Here is an 18,182-nt window from a genome sequence, read left to right as displayed (position 1 = left end):
GAACTCCCTCTTTAATTCGGCTCCCTTATTATCATGTTTTAAATATTATCACCTCTTCTTCTAGCAGTCATATGTCTAATTGAGACTCATTAATAAAACGAAAATTAAAAGTTTGTCATTTACGTCAAAATCGTGTGCGAGATAAAATTAATCACAAAATGAAACAAAAATTTATTTTCTTATTGTTCCGACTTTTATAACGAAAACTACGGAAAAATTGTGCTCGGGGTGGTTTTTTCAAACGAATTTCGACTTTTTAACTAGTCATTTTTGACGGAATTTTTTAATATCATTCAAAAAGTATAATTGTCCAGAGCTTAAATTTGAAAAGATAATATGTCTGTGATCATTTTTCGTAAAGTTATCGGGGTGTAAAGCGTTATTATTTCGCGCTATTAACGTGTAAGCCGAGATTTAATCCCTCTTAGAAATCGTTCCGATTTGATTGAAATAAGCTTATTTGCCAAAATTGATTTGTTGCTAGGAGCGAAATTTATCACTTTGTACATTATATGGTGTGTGGGGTGATAATTTTCACAAGCAATCTCGGGTTTTATTACATTTGATTTTTTCATGTTATTACTGCTCCATAGACACTAAATGGCAGTCGGATCAATCAGGGCTTTGCCCTGATATGAGCAGCTTTATTTCCTTTCAACACTTTTAAAGAGTTTCTTGGTTAACAGCTTTATTGGACGTTAGGGGGCAGTCAGAATCTTGCCTATATTTTTTTTGAAAAGCAAAACTTGGAGAGTCAAGCCATCTATTAACATTTGTTTTATCTGTTTTGTTCCAACCATTGAATATGGGGAGAAACTTTGTATCTGGGTCTGTTTTAGTTTTTTTTTTTCATTTTGTTTTCCAGACAAAATCAGGTACCACAAATAATCATAGGACTCGATTGAGTTTTTTTTCATATTAAAGTCCTTAAAGTCGTAATTTGAATCACATTAAAATCACACCTAGTGTCAAGAAAAAAAAATGTATGAAATTTTTGATTTTTTGTCCTAATTCGAGCGAATAAAGCAAGGGAGCAGGCTTACAACAGCTTAAATAGGAGAAATTTAAGCCCTAAAAACTTATTTTTAGGCAAGTAAAATTAGATTTTGGAGTTTTGTTGCTCCATTCTGCAAACATTGGATGTTTTTCTACAAAAAATGAAAAAAAAATTAGAAATCTTATAGTTTTACATCAGATTTTTTTATCAATCCACGCAGAAAAACTTAATAGAAAAAAAAGCTTTATCTTGTAGTTTTTTAAAGAATATGGTCGGAACATTCTGTGCACAGTAACCGGCTATCCGTTCCAACCATTGAAAATAGGGAGGAAATTTGTATTTGGCTGTGTTTTGTTTGTTTTTTTTTCTTTTTTTCCACGCAAAATCAGGTAATACAATTATTAATCCGACTGAGTTGAGTGATATATCAGCGGACTGGGTTGATTGATATATCATATCAAAATCCTTACAGTCGTGATTCGAACTACATTAAACAATTTTGGTTTCTCGCCGAAGCCTAAAACTTTTCAATAGCGGACCAACTCAGCTTGACGTAGCTGAGATTTTACTTTAACTTTGATTCAACGAAGATATGACTTATCAGAGGGAGGGGAACAGCTTATACCTGCTTCATTGTGCATACCAAGACAATGAAGTTTAACATCTTTTATTTAAGAAGAAAAGTCTTGCAAATGTCAATATAACTTCAATGGGTTTTTGGCGTGTGCCTGCAGCGAGTATTCAATGCTAGCATTACAATACAAGAACTCTAAAACGTTGTATCGCAATATTCGCAATTTTTTTACTCGTTGAGTTTGTGCAATGAGCCTTGATCCAGTCTCTATCTGTCTAAACCAGAGTCACAAGGCTCACCCAACTGCTGCTTCTTAATGTGGATCAATTTTACAAGCTGTTTTGAAAATTTGGATAATTCGATATAAAATTACATTACATAAAAAGGGGATTAATCCCGCGTAGAATAAATCAAACATTTGAAACAATCTTTGTTGGTTTAAATCAGTTTTTTGGCGGTTAAAAGTTTTCATTTTGTTTTTCACTTGATTACGTTGCTTGCTGCAAGCAACATTGCCGCCCACCTTGAATGAGCCAAGTTCATTCAACACTGACTGTGAATTTGCTTAGTTTTGTGCAAGGCCGGACGCAGCGACCCCTTGCGGTATTGAAGTCGCTGTTTTGATTTCCACTCCTTCCGAGGCTGCGGAGAAGACAAGTACTCCTTGCTCCATCGCTTCCAGAAAACTTCAATGAGTTCTTCTAGGTGACCCATGTCTCGGAACTCTTTGATGAAGTCTTGATACTGAGTGTATAAAACCACATCCTGCTTAAGTTTGCGTTCCAGACTGAAGAATGGTTTGGGTGCATTGACTCTGCACTCGTCGAAGGTTCCAACGTTTGTCTCGAAAGGCAAAATAACACAGTAGCAACCATCTGACTCAGTTACAGTTGTTTTGTCGTAGTGATCCTCAACAAACTCTTCTTCGTTTGATCGAGGGCTTCGGTTCGAAGGCAAGTCATCAACTGTCCACAATCGGTTTATGTCCAGATCAGACACCTGACTGACGAAGTTTGCTTGCAAAACTCTATCATCATTGCGCCTGCTTAAAAACTGTACTGATCCACTCACAATCCAGCCAAAAATTGATTCATCCAAGCTGAGATATCCTTCTCGTATCCGTTTACCAGTGGTGAGCTCGTTTGCCAATTCAACACCACATAGAAGATCAATCCGTCCTCTTTTGTCGAAATCTGGATCCGCCAGTTCATATCGAGATGGAAGGTTATGCTTGCGTACATCCACATCGTCTGCTGGTAAATCTGATGTGACTTGGGGCATGATGAAGAAATCTGCTCGTAGTGTGTCTTCTCCAGGCAATGACAAAGTTATCGGAGCAAGACCTCTCGTCTCCAATGGGGGTGCTGTTCCAACTGGTTTCACTGTTTGGTTGACTGATTTACGAGGCAATCCATTCCGTCGTACGAAGCTTTCACTGACGAAGTTCAACTGTGATCCATTGTCTATCAAGGCACGGCAAATGATTTCCTGTCTGTGATGGTTGAACAGCGGTATCCTGCAAGTTCCAAGTAGGGCCGTTTTGTCAGGTTCCTTAGCACTAATGGCAGTACACAGGTTGTTTCCACTGGTATGACAATCGTTTACAGTATTTCTCTCAGTTGTATTCTGTTGTTCCCTGTGCTGATTGTCCACGTGAAGAAGAGAATGGTGTCTTTTTCCACACAGTTTACAATTGTGCGTGCTTGGGCATTTCGTTACCAAATGCCCTGGGCGCAAACAATTAAAGCATAGTCGTTTGGAAGTCACTTCGTCTTTCCGTGTATGTACTATCAACTTCTTGAACTCGTTACATGCAGTTACACTATGAAGTGCTCCACAAAACACACATTGCTCGTCCACAGTTGTTGCTCCATACGATTGCCTTCGGTCGATTTTACTTTGGAAATCAGAATGTGCTTCAATTCGAGTCGTTGGTTTCTGTAAAGTGATTGATGACTTCACTGCTTCTAGTGCCCTCGCTCGCGCACTAATGAAATCGTCAAGCTCGTTTAGTTTCTGGAGCTCTCTTCCTGGGTTGTGAAGCTGCCATTGCTTTTGGCTTTCCGGATCCAGTTTCTGCTCAATTACATGAACCAGTATTGGATCCCAGTCTTCAGTATTACAGCCTTGCACTTCTAATGCAGCCACATTTTCGCGCAAACACTCCAAAAGCTTCCTGAGGCTTGTTCCATCTTCGGTTTTCAAAGTCGGGTAGTGTAACACAGCACTGAGATGCATGCTTACAATGAACCTCTTGTTGTCGAATCGGTCCATTAGAGTCCTCCTTGCGAGCTCGTAGTTCACGTCTGTTACTGCTACATTCTTGATCAGATCGTGTGCTTCTCCTCGAAGTGAAGACTTGAGGTAGTTCAACTTCTCAGCATTTTGGAGGTTTGGATTTCCATGTACAGCAGAATCGAACTGATCGATGAAGCTCGTCCACTCTGTATACTTCCCACTGAAGGAAGGAAGATCTATCTTTGGCAATTTGATCTGACTTGATCTTGGTGAGAACATTGTATGAAGCCCGTTCGCTTCTCCTGTCGATCCTCTGGAAGACGCTTGCTGATCTTCCAAGAAATCATTCGTCTGCTGAATGAATTCTCGTACCTCCGCTCTGAACTCACAAGCCGTTTCAAGCTCGGCTTGCAGACGTTCGTCTGGTACAACGTCCTCTATCAATCGATCCTTTTCACTGATCGATGTGAGGGTCTCTCTTATGACAGCAAGAGAAATTCGCAAGCCAGCAAGATCAGTCACTGGATTGACCGATCGGATTGAGTTTATTCGATGCCTATGCTTAGAAATGCATGTCTTGTGACCACTTCTGGAGTGAACCAGCTTCAGGTATGTTCGTCCTGACTGATCGTTTTGTCCATGTTGCGCGCTCACAACAGCTGGTTGATCGCTCTGCTCGTTCGCATTGCTCTGACCTGGTTGCTCGTTCGCAACTGATCGTACATCGCCTTGCTCGTTCGCGAAGCTTCGTAGATCGTACTGGTCGTTGGTATCACTCATAGTTCGTGGTTCGTGGTTAGTGGTTAATGGTTAGTAGTTCTTGGTTCGTTGTGTCCGGGTCGACGCGGATCAATGGTTTCTCGCCGAAGCCTAAAACTTTTCAATAGCGGACCAACTCAGCTTGACGTAGCTGAGATTTTACTTTAACTTTGATTCAACGAAGATATGACTTATCAGAGGGAGGGGAACAGCTTATACCTGCTTCATTGTGCATACCAAGACAATGAAGTTTAACATCTTTTATTTAAGAAGAAAAGTCTTGCAAATGTCAATATAACTTCAATGGGTTTTTGGCGTGTGCCTGCAGCGAGTATTCAATGCTAGCATTACAATACAAGAACTCTAAAACGTTGTATCGCAATATTCGCAATTTTTTTACTCGTTGAGTTTGTGCAATGAGCCTTGATCCAGTCTCTATCTGTCTAAACCAGAGTCACAAGGCTCACCCAACTGCTGCTTCTTAATGTGGATCAATTTTACAAGCTGTTTTGAAAATTTGGATAATTCGATATAAAATTACATTACATAAAAAGGGGATTAATCCCGCGTAGAATAAATCAAACATTTGAAACAATCTTTGTTGGTTTAAATCAGTTTTTTGGCGGTTAAAAGTTTTCATTTTGTTTTTCACTTGATTACGTTGCTTGCTGCAAGCAATAAATTTCAATAAAGTTATCCCAGTGTCGAGAAAACCCGGTCTGAAATTTTTGCTTTTTTGTCTTATTTCGAGCAAGTAAAGCGAGCGAGCAGTTCTATTTTAATGAATCAACTGCCTAAAACTTTACAATATGCAAAACTTTGTAGAAAAGTTGAAATATGTGTATCGCTATTGTCTCAATAAATCGTCAAAGTTTTGGTATCCGCAGAAAAAAACAGAACAATCCTTTTAGCTTTAAATCTTTAAATTTTCTGCAAATTTTATGTGTGGTTATTATATTTGATAGTTGATGTTGTTATGACTAAAACAGCAAATAAAACGAAAGATTATTCAAACTCGTTATATGGGGTTATGTAAGATTCTCTAATTCGCCGGATTACCCAATACTCTGAAGTATAGAATACCCTATGCTCTAACTAAATACATAAATTGATGTATTAAATACATTAAATTAACTGATTTATTCTGATTGATACGCCCCCCTTATATGTATCAAAGCACTGCAACAAAATTGGTGAGTTTTTGTGTTGCTACGCACATTTAATCTCGGAAAAAAAACAAAGACAAAAAACTAAAGTTCTCGTTTTAATTTTTTTTTGTTTTCTAATTTCAGTTGTCTATTGTAGTCAAACTGAACGTATTCGCGTTACAAATTGGAAGCGTCAGATGAGTAATGAAAGAAGAAGCCACTGATGAACAGATAAGCGCAAGATTACACTTTCATCTTACTTTTTTGGGCTTAAAGTTTCAACATACGTACCATTCTATTTCACAGAACATGACGATGAGAACTAAGAACAAGATACACTCAAACACCAACCCAACTATGACTACAGTCTTGTGGTCCGCCATTGTTAGTATCCCCCACTCCACTCCACTTATGGTCAAATTGCACTAGTTGAACTAGAGGAAGGATTAAACTAGTGTCTGCAGATGACGATGGTCACGTGATCGCATCAGATCATCATTGTAGGATGTGAACAGTTCATGGCAACCAGCTCAATTTAGAATCATGGTGTAAGAGCAGAATGTCACGTGGTCCTAATATTTCCACTGCCAAGCTAAATTTTTGAGTAGAAAAGTTCGTTACTTGTGACGATGAAGTGATGGATACTTGTAATAATTTTGACTGCTATCAAGGTCATCTTTTTTAATACAAAAATGTGTTATTAAAAGCAGCAGTTAGAAAAAAACGGTCTTGGGTGGCGATAACATGAGAATTTTTTAAACTTTAAAATCGACTGTCTTGGTGAAAAAACTATTTCACATTTTTCAGCCGCGCGCTCCAGAACACCTTTCTAAGATCAAATTTTTTGTTTAGTTTTTTTTTCGAGCAAACCAAACTTTCTATCAAAAACAAAACTCAGATGCTTTTTAGTACAGTCGCATTTTTACAAGTTTTGTCTTCAAGCGAGTAAAATTGTTGCATAACATTTGATGTCATTTGTTTGTTTCGCCAAAGTTTTTAACAGAATATCTTTTTTCTAATTTTTCATGTGCCCTCTCCATGTCCTTTTTTTCACATTAATCCATTAATGAAAATTAAAGATTAACAGAAAATGTTGTGACTATTGAAAATCTTTTACTATGATGAAAAAGATGAGAATTTTATAGTTTCTTGGTTGTCATAACTTTGTTATCTTTTGCTTCCGATGTCTCCTAAACTTTGGTTGAGTTGTGGAATTGTATAATCGTTGCAGTTGAGTGCAGCGCTGATTTAAATTATCCGGACAAAACGATAAGAATTTGGAACGCAATTTTTCAAATTGATTTGATATTAAACACAATAATATGAAGACTAAGCTGGCTTAGAGTTTCAGCAGAATTCTTATGGTATTTTGCGAAATTGGGCCCAAAGTTTTAAACCAAAAACGATAATTTTTAGTCAATCGAAATTTCGCCAAAAACATTAGTTAGTCGCTGACATCAAACTATATCGCAGTGAGCCTCATATATAGCCCAACAAAGATTAAGGAGGACATAGTTTTCTCAATTTTGTTTAGATCAGTCTATTTTTGATTGAAAAAAAAATGCAGTTTAACTGAAAAAAATACCAATTTTTAATTTAAAAACATTTTAAAAAAGACTTTCAATTTTTGAAGATTAGAGCTCTCTTAGACTTTGTTGGTCTATATAAAGGGCTCATTTTGAGATATACTTTTGTCAGAAATTGAACTAACGGTCTCGGCGTAACTTTTGATTGACTAAAATACGTTAGAAAAAGGTCGTTTTCGAGATAAAATTTTGATCCCGAGTTTCGCAAAAAAAATTGTAACACATTAAGTCTGCTAAAAATCTAAGCAAGATTCACTTCATCATTTTTGTCTATAATTGACCCAATAAGAAAAAAACGCGTTTTATGATTCAAGTTTTTTTTCGTTTTGTCTGGATAAATTAAACCAGCACTGTAGAAGTCATAGAACTAATTCGAAGTTGAGAGAGTGGATAAAATCATACTAGAGTCTCGTGCATTAAGCTGCCTTAGAGCACGCTGTATTATATCAGCAGGACAAAGAACTGCAAATACCTGGAATGAAAACTATATATGATAATAAGATGAAATAGTCTGTAAACCTAATGAAACAAAAAATTTTCACAGAAAAAAGCCCCAATGGGACAAGGATAGAAAAGTAAACATTTGAAGATGCAGATGATTCAATAACCTAATTGCACTCAGCGAAACTGTTGGCCCAGAAATAGTCAACCGCAGATTATTTTAGGCCACAAAGAAACTCGCATGGCTTTAAAACTCTTACATTCCCAACTCTGAGAAAGCAGTCCTTCTGAAACAGTGTTTTTTCAATTCAGAAATAAGCAAAATTAGGAAATGACTCTGATTTTAACTTCCGTTAGAGCGGTTTTTAACAAAACAGCGTTGGTTTAAAAGAGTGTCTTAACAGGATTAAAAAGTTCCTTGTTAATCTTCTTTACTCAATAACTGAAACTTCTGTAGAAGCGAACTCTAATTTTGATCAAGCGAGTTTATAAATAAAGATTCAAGCATCCCGGGTTGATTTCCATAGACCAAAAACGCTAATCATACAATTCCAGAAACTAAATATATGAAAAAAAAACTAATCGTACAATTTTCATACGTTTTGCTAAAATGGTGTCACCGATTTTTCAAAGAACTTTTTTCTTGTTCAGGCATAAAAGTCGGTGTATCGTACTAAAAGAAAAAAAACTTTGTCAAAAAAAGGCGCTCATCATATAAGTTTCATCATCTAACAACAAATATTTCTCCAATAGTTTCAGAGTTACTCCAAAAATGTTTTTTTTTTTTTTCAAATTCTCTAGATAACTTTATTTCAAAAATGCTGAAAATTCCTACTTTTCTTGTATGGCATGCTTATGTATGCCTTGATCATTGTCTGATCGTTTGAAAATTCAAATTTTGATTAAAAAAATGATTTTTGAAAAATTCAGCCAAAATTTAAAAGTTTGATGCTTTCAGTATATGATTTGTGTAAAACTACTTTTACACAATTCAAGCCAAACACAACCCATAATTTTTGAGAAATAAAACTTAAAAAATCAATATTTATGGTTTATGGAAAAACGCTAGTCATACAATTTCCAAATATGAAAACTTAATAATCATAGACCTTTCATGCAATTTTTTTAACTAGTGGAATTGCATGAAAAGTGTATGATCAGCATTTTTCCATATATGAAAAGCTGACAGGACTTCACACCGAAGGGACTTCAGACCGAAATTTAAACATAACAAGCGCCTCAAATCACTGTTTTTTTCATATGTGAAACGTTGCTTCTCAAAATTTAGGGAAGTTTAGTCCATAAGAAGCGTTATTCATGACAGTTACTTACTTAAGATTGGCATGCGTTAATAGTATCGGCTGGTTTTTGAAATGCATAAATTATAAACAAGAAAAAGGCCTTCAACCGTGTTTTGTTTTTTAACTTTCCTAAACATCATTTGGAAGCCTAGATTTAACGAAAAAGCCAATAACGACAAAAAAAGACCGTGAAATTAAGAAACTCTGTAAAAAAGTTTCAAATTAATAATATTTCGTGACTTAAAGAGAAAGTTACTGACTTGAAGTCCCTAAGCTTACAATTCGGCTAGAAATCCCGTCAGCTGGATGTCCGGCACCAATTCAAAACTTCCAATCATTTTGATGGAACATTTCATTCGAATAAGGTAGTGAGAGAAAGTTTTTGCCCCCAAAAAATTACGCAAAAAACTATAAGTGAAGATTGTTCCATCTCAGCCGATCTCAAACAGTTAGTGTTGTAATTTGAGTCATATAGGGCGTGCGCGTATTTAGTTAGAGTGGGGTCTTGCGAACCCCACGCCCCTCAGGGATTCAACCCTCTCACTAACCAAAGGGTTCCCCTTTGGTATTATTTTATGGCATCCATTTTCGTCCAATTAACCTTATTTTTTTCTGAAAGCGCATTTGGCGCCGCTGATTTATAGTAACGCAATTATTGGTCAAAATTTCAAATTTTTCCAAAAAAAAATTTTTTTTTGTCTAAATTGTCTAAATTTTTTGTTTAAATAGGGTCTTCATATTGTTCTGGTAGCTCTCGGAAAATCAATTTGGTCTATCAATCAATTTCTTCTGGGCTGAGTAACGTAGTAACACCCTCAAGCAACGAGCAAGGATCATTATGAGCCTCTACCATCCGACCTTTCGATTGTGAGGTGGATTATTAATCACTTCGCCATCGCTCCGAAACTTAACCTTGATTCGGCTTAGTTTGGAAAGAACTTAAGTGAGGTATATTTCGTCAATAATAACTAATTCATCTTACGCTTTTAGAAAAATATGCAACATTTTGAAGGTCTAAAGCAGTATGACTATGCCCCGAAAGAGCCAAAGGCCGACGAAAACTGAAAACCGAAGTTGATTGTCAATTTGACGTAACCAGAAGAAAAAACAGGAGCCCAAGAAATGGAACATCAACACTATTTTGAGGTCCATAGTTCTTCAGAAGCAAAAACAAGACACAGAAGCAAAAGTCTGTGGTTATTTGTCGTAAAAACAAGCTCTACTAAAAACAATTGACGACGATTTGACAGGCTAAAATCGGAGATTCGAAGCGCAAACAAAAAAAAATTACGGAAAATGCATTGCATTTTGCCAAATATGTTCAATCCATTATTTTTGGCAATAAAATTGATTTTTTTGTCAAGTTAATCCATTAAAAGGATCATTTACAAGGCAAACACATTATAATCTATTATAATTGATTATAATCCATTTTCTTATAAAAGTAAATTCGATAAATTTGCAGAAATTTGGCAAAATTTGCATGGAATTCTATGTCATGTCTTTTACAATTATAGCAAGCAAAAAGGCAAGTTCAATTACGTTCAATCAATTTACCCCGCATCCAAACTTTTTACCCCCGTCCAAATTTAAACACCTCCCCCCACCTTACAACTCATACTGGTTTTGTCCGGATAATTCAAATCAGCACTGTGTTGACATAAAAATACTAAAAATTACAACCTATTTTTAATGGAATAAAATCCAGTTTTTTGTAATTCATAGATACTGTCAAGGCAATGACAACACCAGCGGATTTATTAGGGGGGGGGGGGGGGTGGACGCCTCACCTTTCTTCCTTCGACCCCCTGCCGGCCCAAAGAGTCCCCCTTTGCTAAAAGAAACGGCGGGGTCGATTGATAGGTCACTTTGTTTCAATTAAAAACTAACATTATAAGTCTCGATTAGGGTATATCACTAAATTATATCGCTTAAATTATATCATAGATCATAATTGAGCTGGTCCTAGAGTTAAAACGATATTTATATGCACAGATAAATTTAAAAGGAATGACTAAAAATAAAAGATTAAATGTTATGCACAACTGTTCAGCTATATTTAACTGTTAACAATCGGAGGAGATTTGTGTTTAATTAACTTATTTGTTTTCAATCTTTTGATATTTTGCTGGGAAGTAGTTGAGACAAGGTGGAGGGAAGTTGTTGTCTGATGCTCGCCGAGAAAAGGGTACACTGTTCAATGCTCACTGTCCGTTGAGAACTTGTCCGACACTCGGGTGGTTGCTCTTCGTGTCCGTTTCGGATTGTTTAATTTAACTTAAGAAACTGTTTTACTCAAATTGTTCAAGTTTCGAGTGACTCTATTAGAAGGGAAAATTACTTTAACGAAGTTTAGATTTTTTAAAAAAAGGAATAAATAAGAGAAAATTGAGAATATTTCAGCCATCTGTTTTAGTGTATAAAATTAAAGTCACTGAAAAATGCAGGCAGGCTCATCCGAAATAATTTAGTTTGATTTTTCCTGCACCTGCCATTAGACTTCGGTCCTTTGTTAATCTCTTATCCTCCATTTGATCAAGAGACAGGTATTTGCTTTTTTTATATTAAAATCAAAATTTAGTATAACTGGGGGAACTGCTTTATTTACTTTCAGAGAGTAGAAGTCTTATTAAAATTGAGAAAAAAATGGTTTCAATCAAAATATAATTTATCATCGTAAAATGAGCAAATTCGAAAACAATTTTTGTCAAAAATTTGTGGGAAAATTTAAAAAAAAAAAACAAATATCAGAACACTTTTTTAAGTTTTTTTGCAGTTTTTTGAATTTTTGGAAAGATTGGTTTCAAAAAAAATTAATAACACTCAAAGTGAACTAACGGTACTCAAGTAAAACTAAGTGTTTACGTTTTAAATTATTGTGTTGTAAGCTTTTTATTGAAAGCAATTAAAATAAGACTGCTCGATCGGTTTTTTCGCTCGAAAAGGGAAAAAAACAATCAAAAATTTCTAACCAGTTTTTCTCGACACTGGGAAAATTATTTGCAATTTATTAATTTGGTTTGAATCAGAACTATAAGCAAAAAACAAAAAGCAAAAAAAGCAATAAACACACTCGAATACAAATTTCCTTCCCATTTTTGAAATGATTGGAACAAAACTAAAACACGAAAAGAAAAAAACTAAGAAAAACGAGGATAGCCGATTAATGCGCAAGAAGCACAGAATGTTCCGATCATGGTCTTTAGAAAACAAGGTTTAGAAAGATTTTTTTTCCAATTTAGTGTAATTTTTTTCGCTTGGTGTGATGGAAGCATCTGACGTAAATATTTAACTTTGGCATATTAGACAGTCATCGTAATATAGGCAAATTGGACGAAAATTTTTGAGGAAAATCACTAGAAAAACTCAAATTAAGACGAAAAATTAAAAGTTTTGAACCGATATTTTGGTTCTTTTGGGAAACTTTTGGAATTTTTGAATGTGGTTCTAATCAAGACTAAAAGAGCTTTGATATGATATATCTATCAACATAGTCCAAAATTTCCCTTGACACTGGGAAATTTGTTTTTGGAATTTTCGATAGTTATTCGAATCACGACTAAAAGACCATGATGAAAAAGAGTGATTTTTAGCATTTGATTAGCTGTAGGTAACAGAGTTTTTTGTTGTTGGTTTTTGCATTGTTTCTCAATGGAAGAGGTTTTCCAAACACTAATTCAGTGTGGCACATAAACAAGTAATTGAAAATAGGTATGAAGGTACAGAATTTTGTTTAAAAAAATCTGATAAAAAGTATTTAAATCTGCTGTGGAAAAGCTTACTTCACAATTGAAAAAACAAGCTCCTAAAACTCTCAAAATATCAATGCTTTCTAAAGTCAGCATAAAACAAAAGATATCAGTTTGAGCACTCAATAAAAAAGATAATACTTGTTTAAGGGTGACAATTTGTATGTTAGTTTCCTTATTTTCCCTTTTTGTTTTCCAAATTCTTTTTTAAATTTAGATTTTTCAATTGTTTTGAATACTTACACTGTGATTCTTGGAGACATGTCTTACAATGACCCTACCCGAGTGAACAGAGAAATAATTTCTGTAACTAATGGCTGATCAAATGCATTAATTTTTCTTTTTATTTGTTTTGATTTTTCACTGTGCTGGGTTTGTGCATGACACAAGAATACCTATAACAGTTAAATACTTATTAAACAGGACACAATTATAATCAATTGCGGAATGAATTACCTCTAAAAAATACCATTACTTCATTTGTGTACGACACCAAGTTCCTCTGTTATTTGATTCTGTTAGACAAAGAAAAATTAATTAATTTAATGACCTTTAAAAACGCAGTGCAGTTTGGTAATAAACTGGCAGCTCTTAAATCAACTAGACAAAGACGGAGTCAGCACAAGAAGGAACAACAAAATCTCCATTGCATTTCTGATTGTCAGGAGTAAAATCCAGCAACCTGGTTGCAGTCCAGAATAAGGTTCAAATGACGTTCAAGGAGTAAAAAAAGAAAAACGAGTGAAGACTTTGTGCAAGAACACACAAAAAAAGAGTTTTTCCACAGAAAACAATCAAGTAAATCATTTTAATTTAAGTATCATTACATCATAAAATTTTTAACCCAAATAAAATGATCATTTAAATACTTAAGTTCATAACAATGTAATTGTGTGTATCGAACAATCTATCTATCTAAAAAAGGGGATGATTTGTAGCATTGCAATTACTACACTAACTTATGGCTTAAGTTAGTATTCTAATCTATTGAAAACTACTCCAATTATTTTAAATTTTTAAGATCGGACTAATTTTTTCTGTTGCTTTGCGCCTGGATGTTAAAAACAAGTATGTTTCCAGTTAGGCGTACTGGTTTACCATCTTGCCTTTAAAAGCAGACAGCGCGGCGACAAAGCCCCCAATCTTTTTACGATTCTAACAAATTACTCTAATTTTTAATTCAATAAGGCAGGTGCAAAACTGATAAATTACCCCGATCTTTTAAATTTTTGATATTCTAGCTTGAGTTACAAATGACAATTCCATCAAGAGTAAGAAGAAAAGCGTGAAAGTGAAGTTTGAAGGGTCTTTGTTGTGATTTGTAGAGCTATTGCTGTAATTAAAAAATGTTGACAAAATTTTCGAAAATTTTTTGAAAATCCGTACCGCCCATCCTCGAGAAAATCCTAGATCCGCCCCTTGAATAACAATATGGCCGATTATTATCCACGGGCGGTCGGTGCCGGTGAACTGCCTTGTTTTTTTAAATATAATAGATAATTGAGGCGCACTTAGACTGTGCTGTCTAATACAGTTTAGTGATAGATGGGTCTTTGTCTTATATGTAAGCATGATGCATTATGTCTAGCGTTTTCCGTATTTTTTTAACTTATATTTATTTAATTTTTAAACTGAATTGACATAAAAAGCCGAAAAAAATTTTACACTTGCTCTAAAAAAACTAGGTTTTTTTTAAGCATTAGTCAAGAAAATTTTTGCTTGCAATTAAACGATAAGCTTGGTGTGTCTATTCAGATTAGCTTATTGAAAAAGAATTGCTTCTTTTTATTGCAGTAAAGCATGGAAATTAGTTGTTTCAAATGATTTTCAAGGACAGCCGGTTGCTCTACCAATTGCCCAGATTATTCCTTCTTCCACAAAAATTTAAAAAATAAAAAACCAAAATTTACTCAAAGGTTTTAAAAATATCACGTTTTTCCAAATTTATTTCAAACAAGCGCTAAATCAACTTTATCATTGATCAAATGACGTTTAAACTGTAATAGTTTTTCATTTTAAGTCAGTTTAAATCTGAAAATCGAAAACCTTTTGACCAATTTTCGTCGAATCTGAGACTGTTTTTCTTATATTTTTTATTACCATTCACGATCAATAGGCCTTTATTATGATATTTTACTTCAACACCAGTAAGTTTTCCATGAGGTACTTGAAATTGAGCGAAACCACAATTTGTTCCACTCAGTTCGTGAATTGGTCCTCCCAACAATTTAATTGGCTTGTCATGGGAAAATTACCAATGAAGAGTAATGTGCATCATATTCTTCATCGCCTCTTCAAAATCATACAGAAATTTTTTTTAGCACTGAACAGCATCTGTCCGCATCCAGTTTCAAGCGTTAATAATTGTCTTAGTAAAACTTCCAGTCTTATTAAAATTGAGAAAAAATTGGTTTCAATCAAAATATAATTTCTCATCGTAAAATGAGCAAATTCAAAAACAATTTTTGTCAAAAATTTGTGAGAGAATTGAAAAACAAATATCAGAACACAAAAACAAATATCAGAACACTTTTTTAAGTTTTTTTGCAGTTTTTTGAATTTTTGAAAAAAAAATTGGTTTCAAAAAGAATTAAATGTGCATGGTTCTTTTGGGAAATTTTTGGAACTTTTGAATGTGGTTCGAATCACGACTAAAAGGGCTTTAATATGATATATCACTCACTTCCACGCGTGGGAAATAAAATCATAAAACTAAAACAGACTCGAATACAAAGTTTCTCCCCATTTCTAATGGTCGGAACAATAACAACTTGATGCCATGCCGACAATAGTGATCTGAAAAAGCTCGAGAAGCGAAAGAACAAAGCTGGAATCAAGAACTAGCCCAAAATTTTTGACTTTAAACTTGTCTCGGTAGACTTTGACTTATTTGAAGATCTTTCATAGCCAATACCATATGCTAGTTGCTAGTTTCAGTATTTTTTAAAATTTAATGGAGACATTTATTATGCTTCATTTCGAGTCGGAATATTGCATCACTCCTAAGATATTCAGGTTTACGCGATGAGAAACCACCGTCAATTTTGCCGAGCGAGTTGAAATAAGTAGCAGTTTGAATCAAATGGCTACGTGGAATCTGTCAACTTACCAGAACTCTACCAAAAGAAACCAGTTGAAATCTATTTTTAGATTCGAACTCAAGAAGTGAAAAACTTTCTTGGGGTACAATTATTGGAAAGCCAAATTCCATTCGCTTAAATTGGTCTGAAAAAAAATTACTCGTGATAAAATACTCAAGGATAAGGAGCAAAAATAGTATAGATCATAGACTTTTTACGCAGTTTTCAACTCGCCACTGAAAGTGAATTTCTTTTTCAAATAAGTTAATACCAGAAGTTAATACCCGTAAGTCTAAGTGGTTTTGATTTCTAGGGTGCCGTTTCACGCATTAGGAGATATGGTGGTTTAATGTTTGTGGGCTGAAAGTATTTCGAGCGTTCAGTTTTCAGTCAAAGGCCCAACTTCTTGTTCAGTAAATCATGAGAGTTATAGGTAATTTCCCCTGTAGTTATTCGCTAGAATCCATTTTATGAGTCTAGCAGGAAAAATAGCTGCTAGCGACATTTTACATATTTGTAACATATTTTTGTTCAAACCAAGTTGTTGTTTATGGCGCGTGTTTTGTTGAAAATTTTCTCGCTTTACAAAAAAAAAGAAACTATCTTGTTTATTTGGCAAACCAAACATACCATCAAATCTAGTTTCAGCTTGCGTGATAAAAATTGTACTGCATATCTAGAACCAGCAAGCGCAGCTATTCAAATGATATTTGAACACGTTGTTCAAAAATTTATTATTATTTATTAAACAAAACAGTTTTTTTAACCTTACAGAATTGTTTTTTGATGCAGTTTTATTAATTGTATTACTACATCTACACAAACACCAACAAACGAACCGATTCGTTTGAGATTTGCTGAGGATGTTTGAAACTTGCTGGTTGAGTATTCAAATACTTAGTGTTACAACTTGACAAAAATAAACTTTCCATGCGTTGTTGATTCCATTTTGAGTGTTTCAATTTTTTCAAATGGAAGATTTGCTGATCGAACTGAAAAAGTTCAAAATAAAATATCCTGGAACTTCTGACCCAGTACCTTTGAGTAAACACGAAGAACTGATCAAGTTTGCGGAGCCCTATTTTGAAAAATGGAGAGAGGGGAAAAGCGTATCAGTTCCCCCAGTTAGAGTCCCCCCTCCCTGTCACTTCATTCGGGGCCCTGGGCTGACAACATCAAGAAGGAAGAGACTAAGAACTCGCACTACTGGGGAATGCGGAGAAATTGGAGTATACCGAACACTTTTAGGCCTGAACAAGTCGAATACGGCAGGGTCAACAACCAAAGGAAATAATGGTATGTTTGTTATACCCAACTTCAACGGCGATAAGAAATTCGATTGTCATCCTGGGAAAGTGGAGATTGATTTCATAGTTATTCACGTGTTGAAAGGCGTGTTTGTCTTAAATGTCAAAAACGCCCAAAATGTCATTTTAAAAGACATATGTAATGAGATGAAGAGGCATAAAGATTTCCTGGCAGCGCTTCGTGATTTTGACAAGTCGGAAGGAGATATCTTTCCTCTAAATGATATTGTAATTTCCCTGAAACAAGACCTAAATAGTAAAAAGGGAATACTTTCGAATCGTTTGAAGAACCTTTTCTCGGAACATTTCTCTGGCGACAAACAGTACGTTTTTAATCCCAACGGCGCGCAAGAGTTGGATGCTTATTTGCAACAAGTCATAGATGAATCTCTCACTTTGACTGATGACCAGAAAAAATGTTTAGACGTTTTTGCAACTCGTCTAATTGCGTTAAGCTCCATTGAAAGTTCCATTCCAGATTTACACAGAAAAATGGTAAATAATGAGTTTCAATTTATCAAAACAAAAAAATCTGGTAGTAATGAAGAACAAACGGGCAATATTTCAGATTACACTGTCGCTAATTTTGAGTTGTATCAAGTTGACGAAAAGTTTTCGATACTTTGGACGATTGAACAAGCCCGCGCATTTTCCATTTTCAGCGAAAAGGTTCGCGAATATTTGAGCAGCGATTCGCAGAAAGGGTTTCGGCTGTTGGTCTACGGACCCAAAGGATCAGGCAAAACAGTACTTCTGTTTCATTTCGCGCAAATGGCCAAATCAATGCTGAAAAATGAACAAAACGCAGATCGAAAACCCAAAGTTGTGGTTTGCGATGGTAGAATGGGTCAATCAGTGTTACTTCTTGATCATTTGCGCACTAAACTTTCCGCTATTGGCGTTGAAGTTCTGAGTGGTTGCTTCCAAAAAGAGAATCTCCAAAATGCCGATCTTGTTCTTGTGGATGAGTTTTTGTGCTTTCTCGGCGATCGAGTCATACGG

The 18,182-nt window shown here is 35.1% G+C and overlaps 1 protein-coding gene across 1 annotated transcript; it reads right to left on the bottom strand.

The window, feature by feature from the left end:
• Positions 1 to 2,114: 2,114 nt before the first annotated feature.
• Positions 2,115 to 4,589, bottom strand: LOC134841787 (uncharacterized). The gene has a single exon (XM_063857824.1). The coding sequence runs from the start codon at positions 4,587 to 4,589 to the stop codon at positions 2,115 to 2,117; it is 2,475 nt and encodes an 824-aa protein (XP_063713894.1).
• Between the last annotated feature and the right edge of the window lie 13,593 nt (positions 4,590 to 18,182).

This window comes from Symsagittifera roscoffensis, chromosome 3 (genome assembly GCF_963678635.1).
Source record: "Symsagittifera roscoffensis chromosome 3, txSymRosc1.1, whole genome shotgun sequence".
Lineage (NCBI taxonomy): Eukaryota > Metazoa > Xenacoelomorpha > Acoela > Convolutidae > Symsagittifera > Symsagittifera roscoffensis.
The sequence above is the reverse complement of the archived record's forward strand: the minus strand, read 5'-3'. Positions and strand labels throughout refer to the sequence as shown.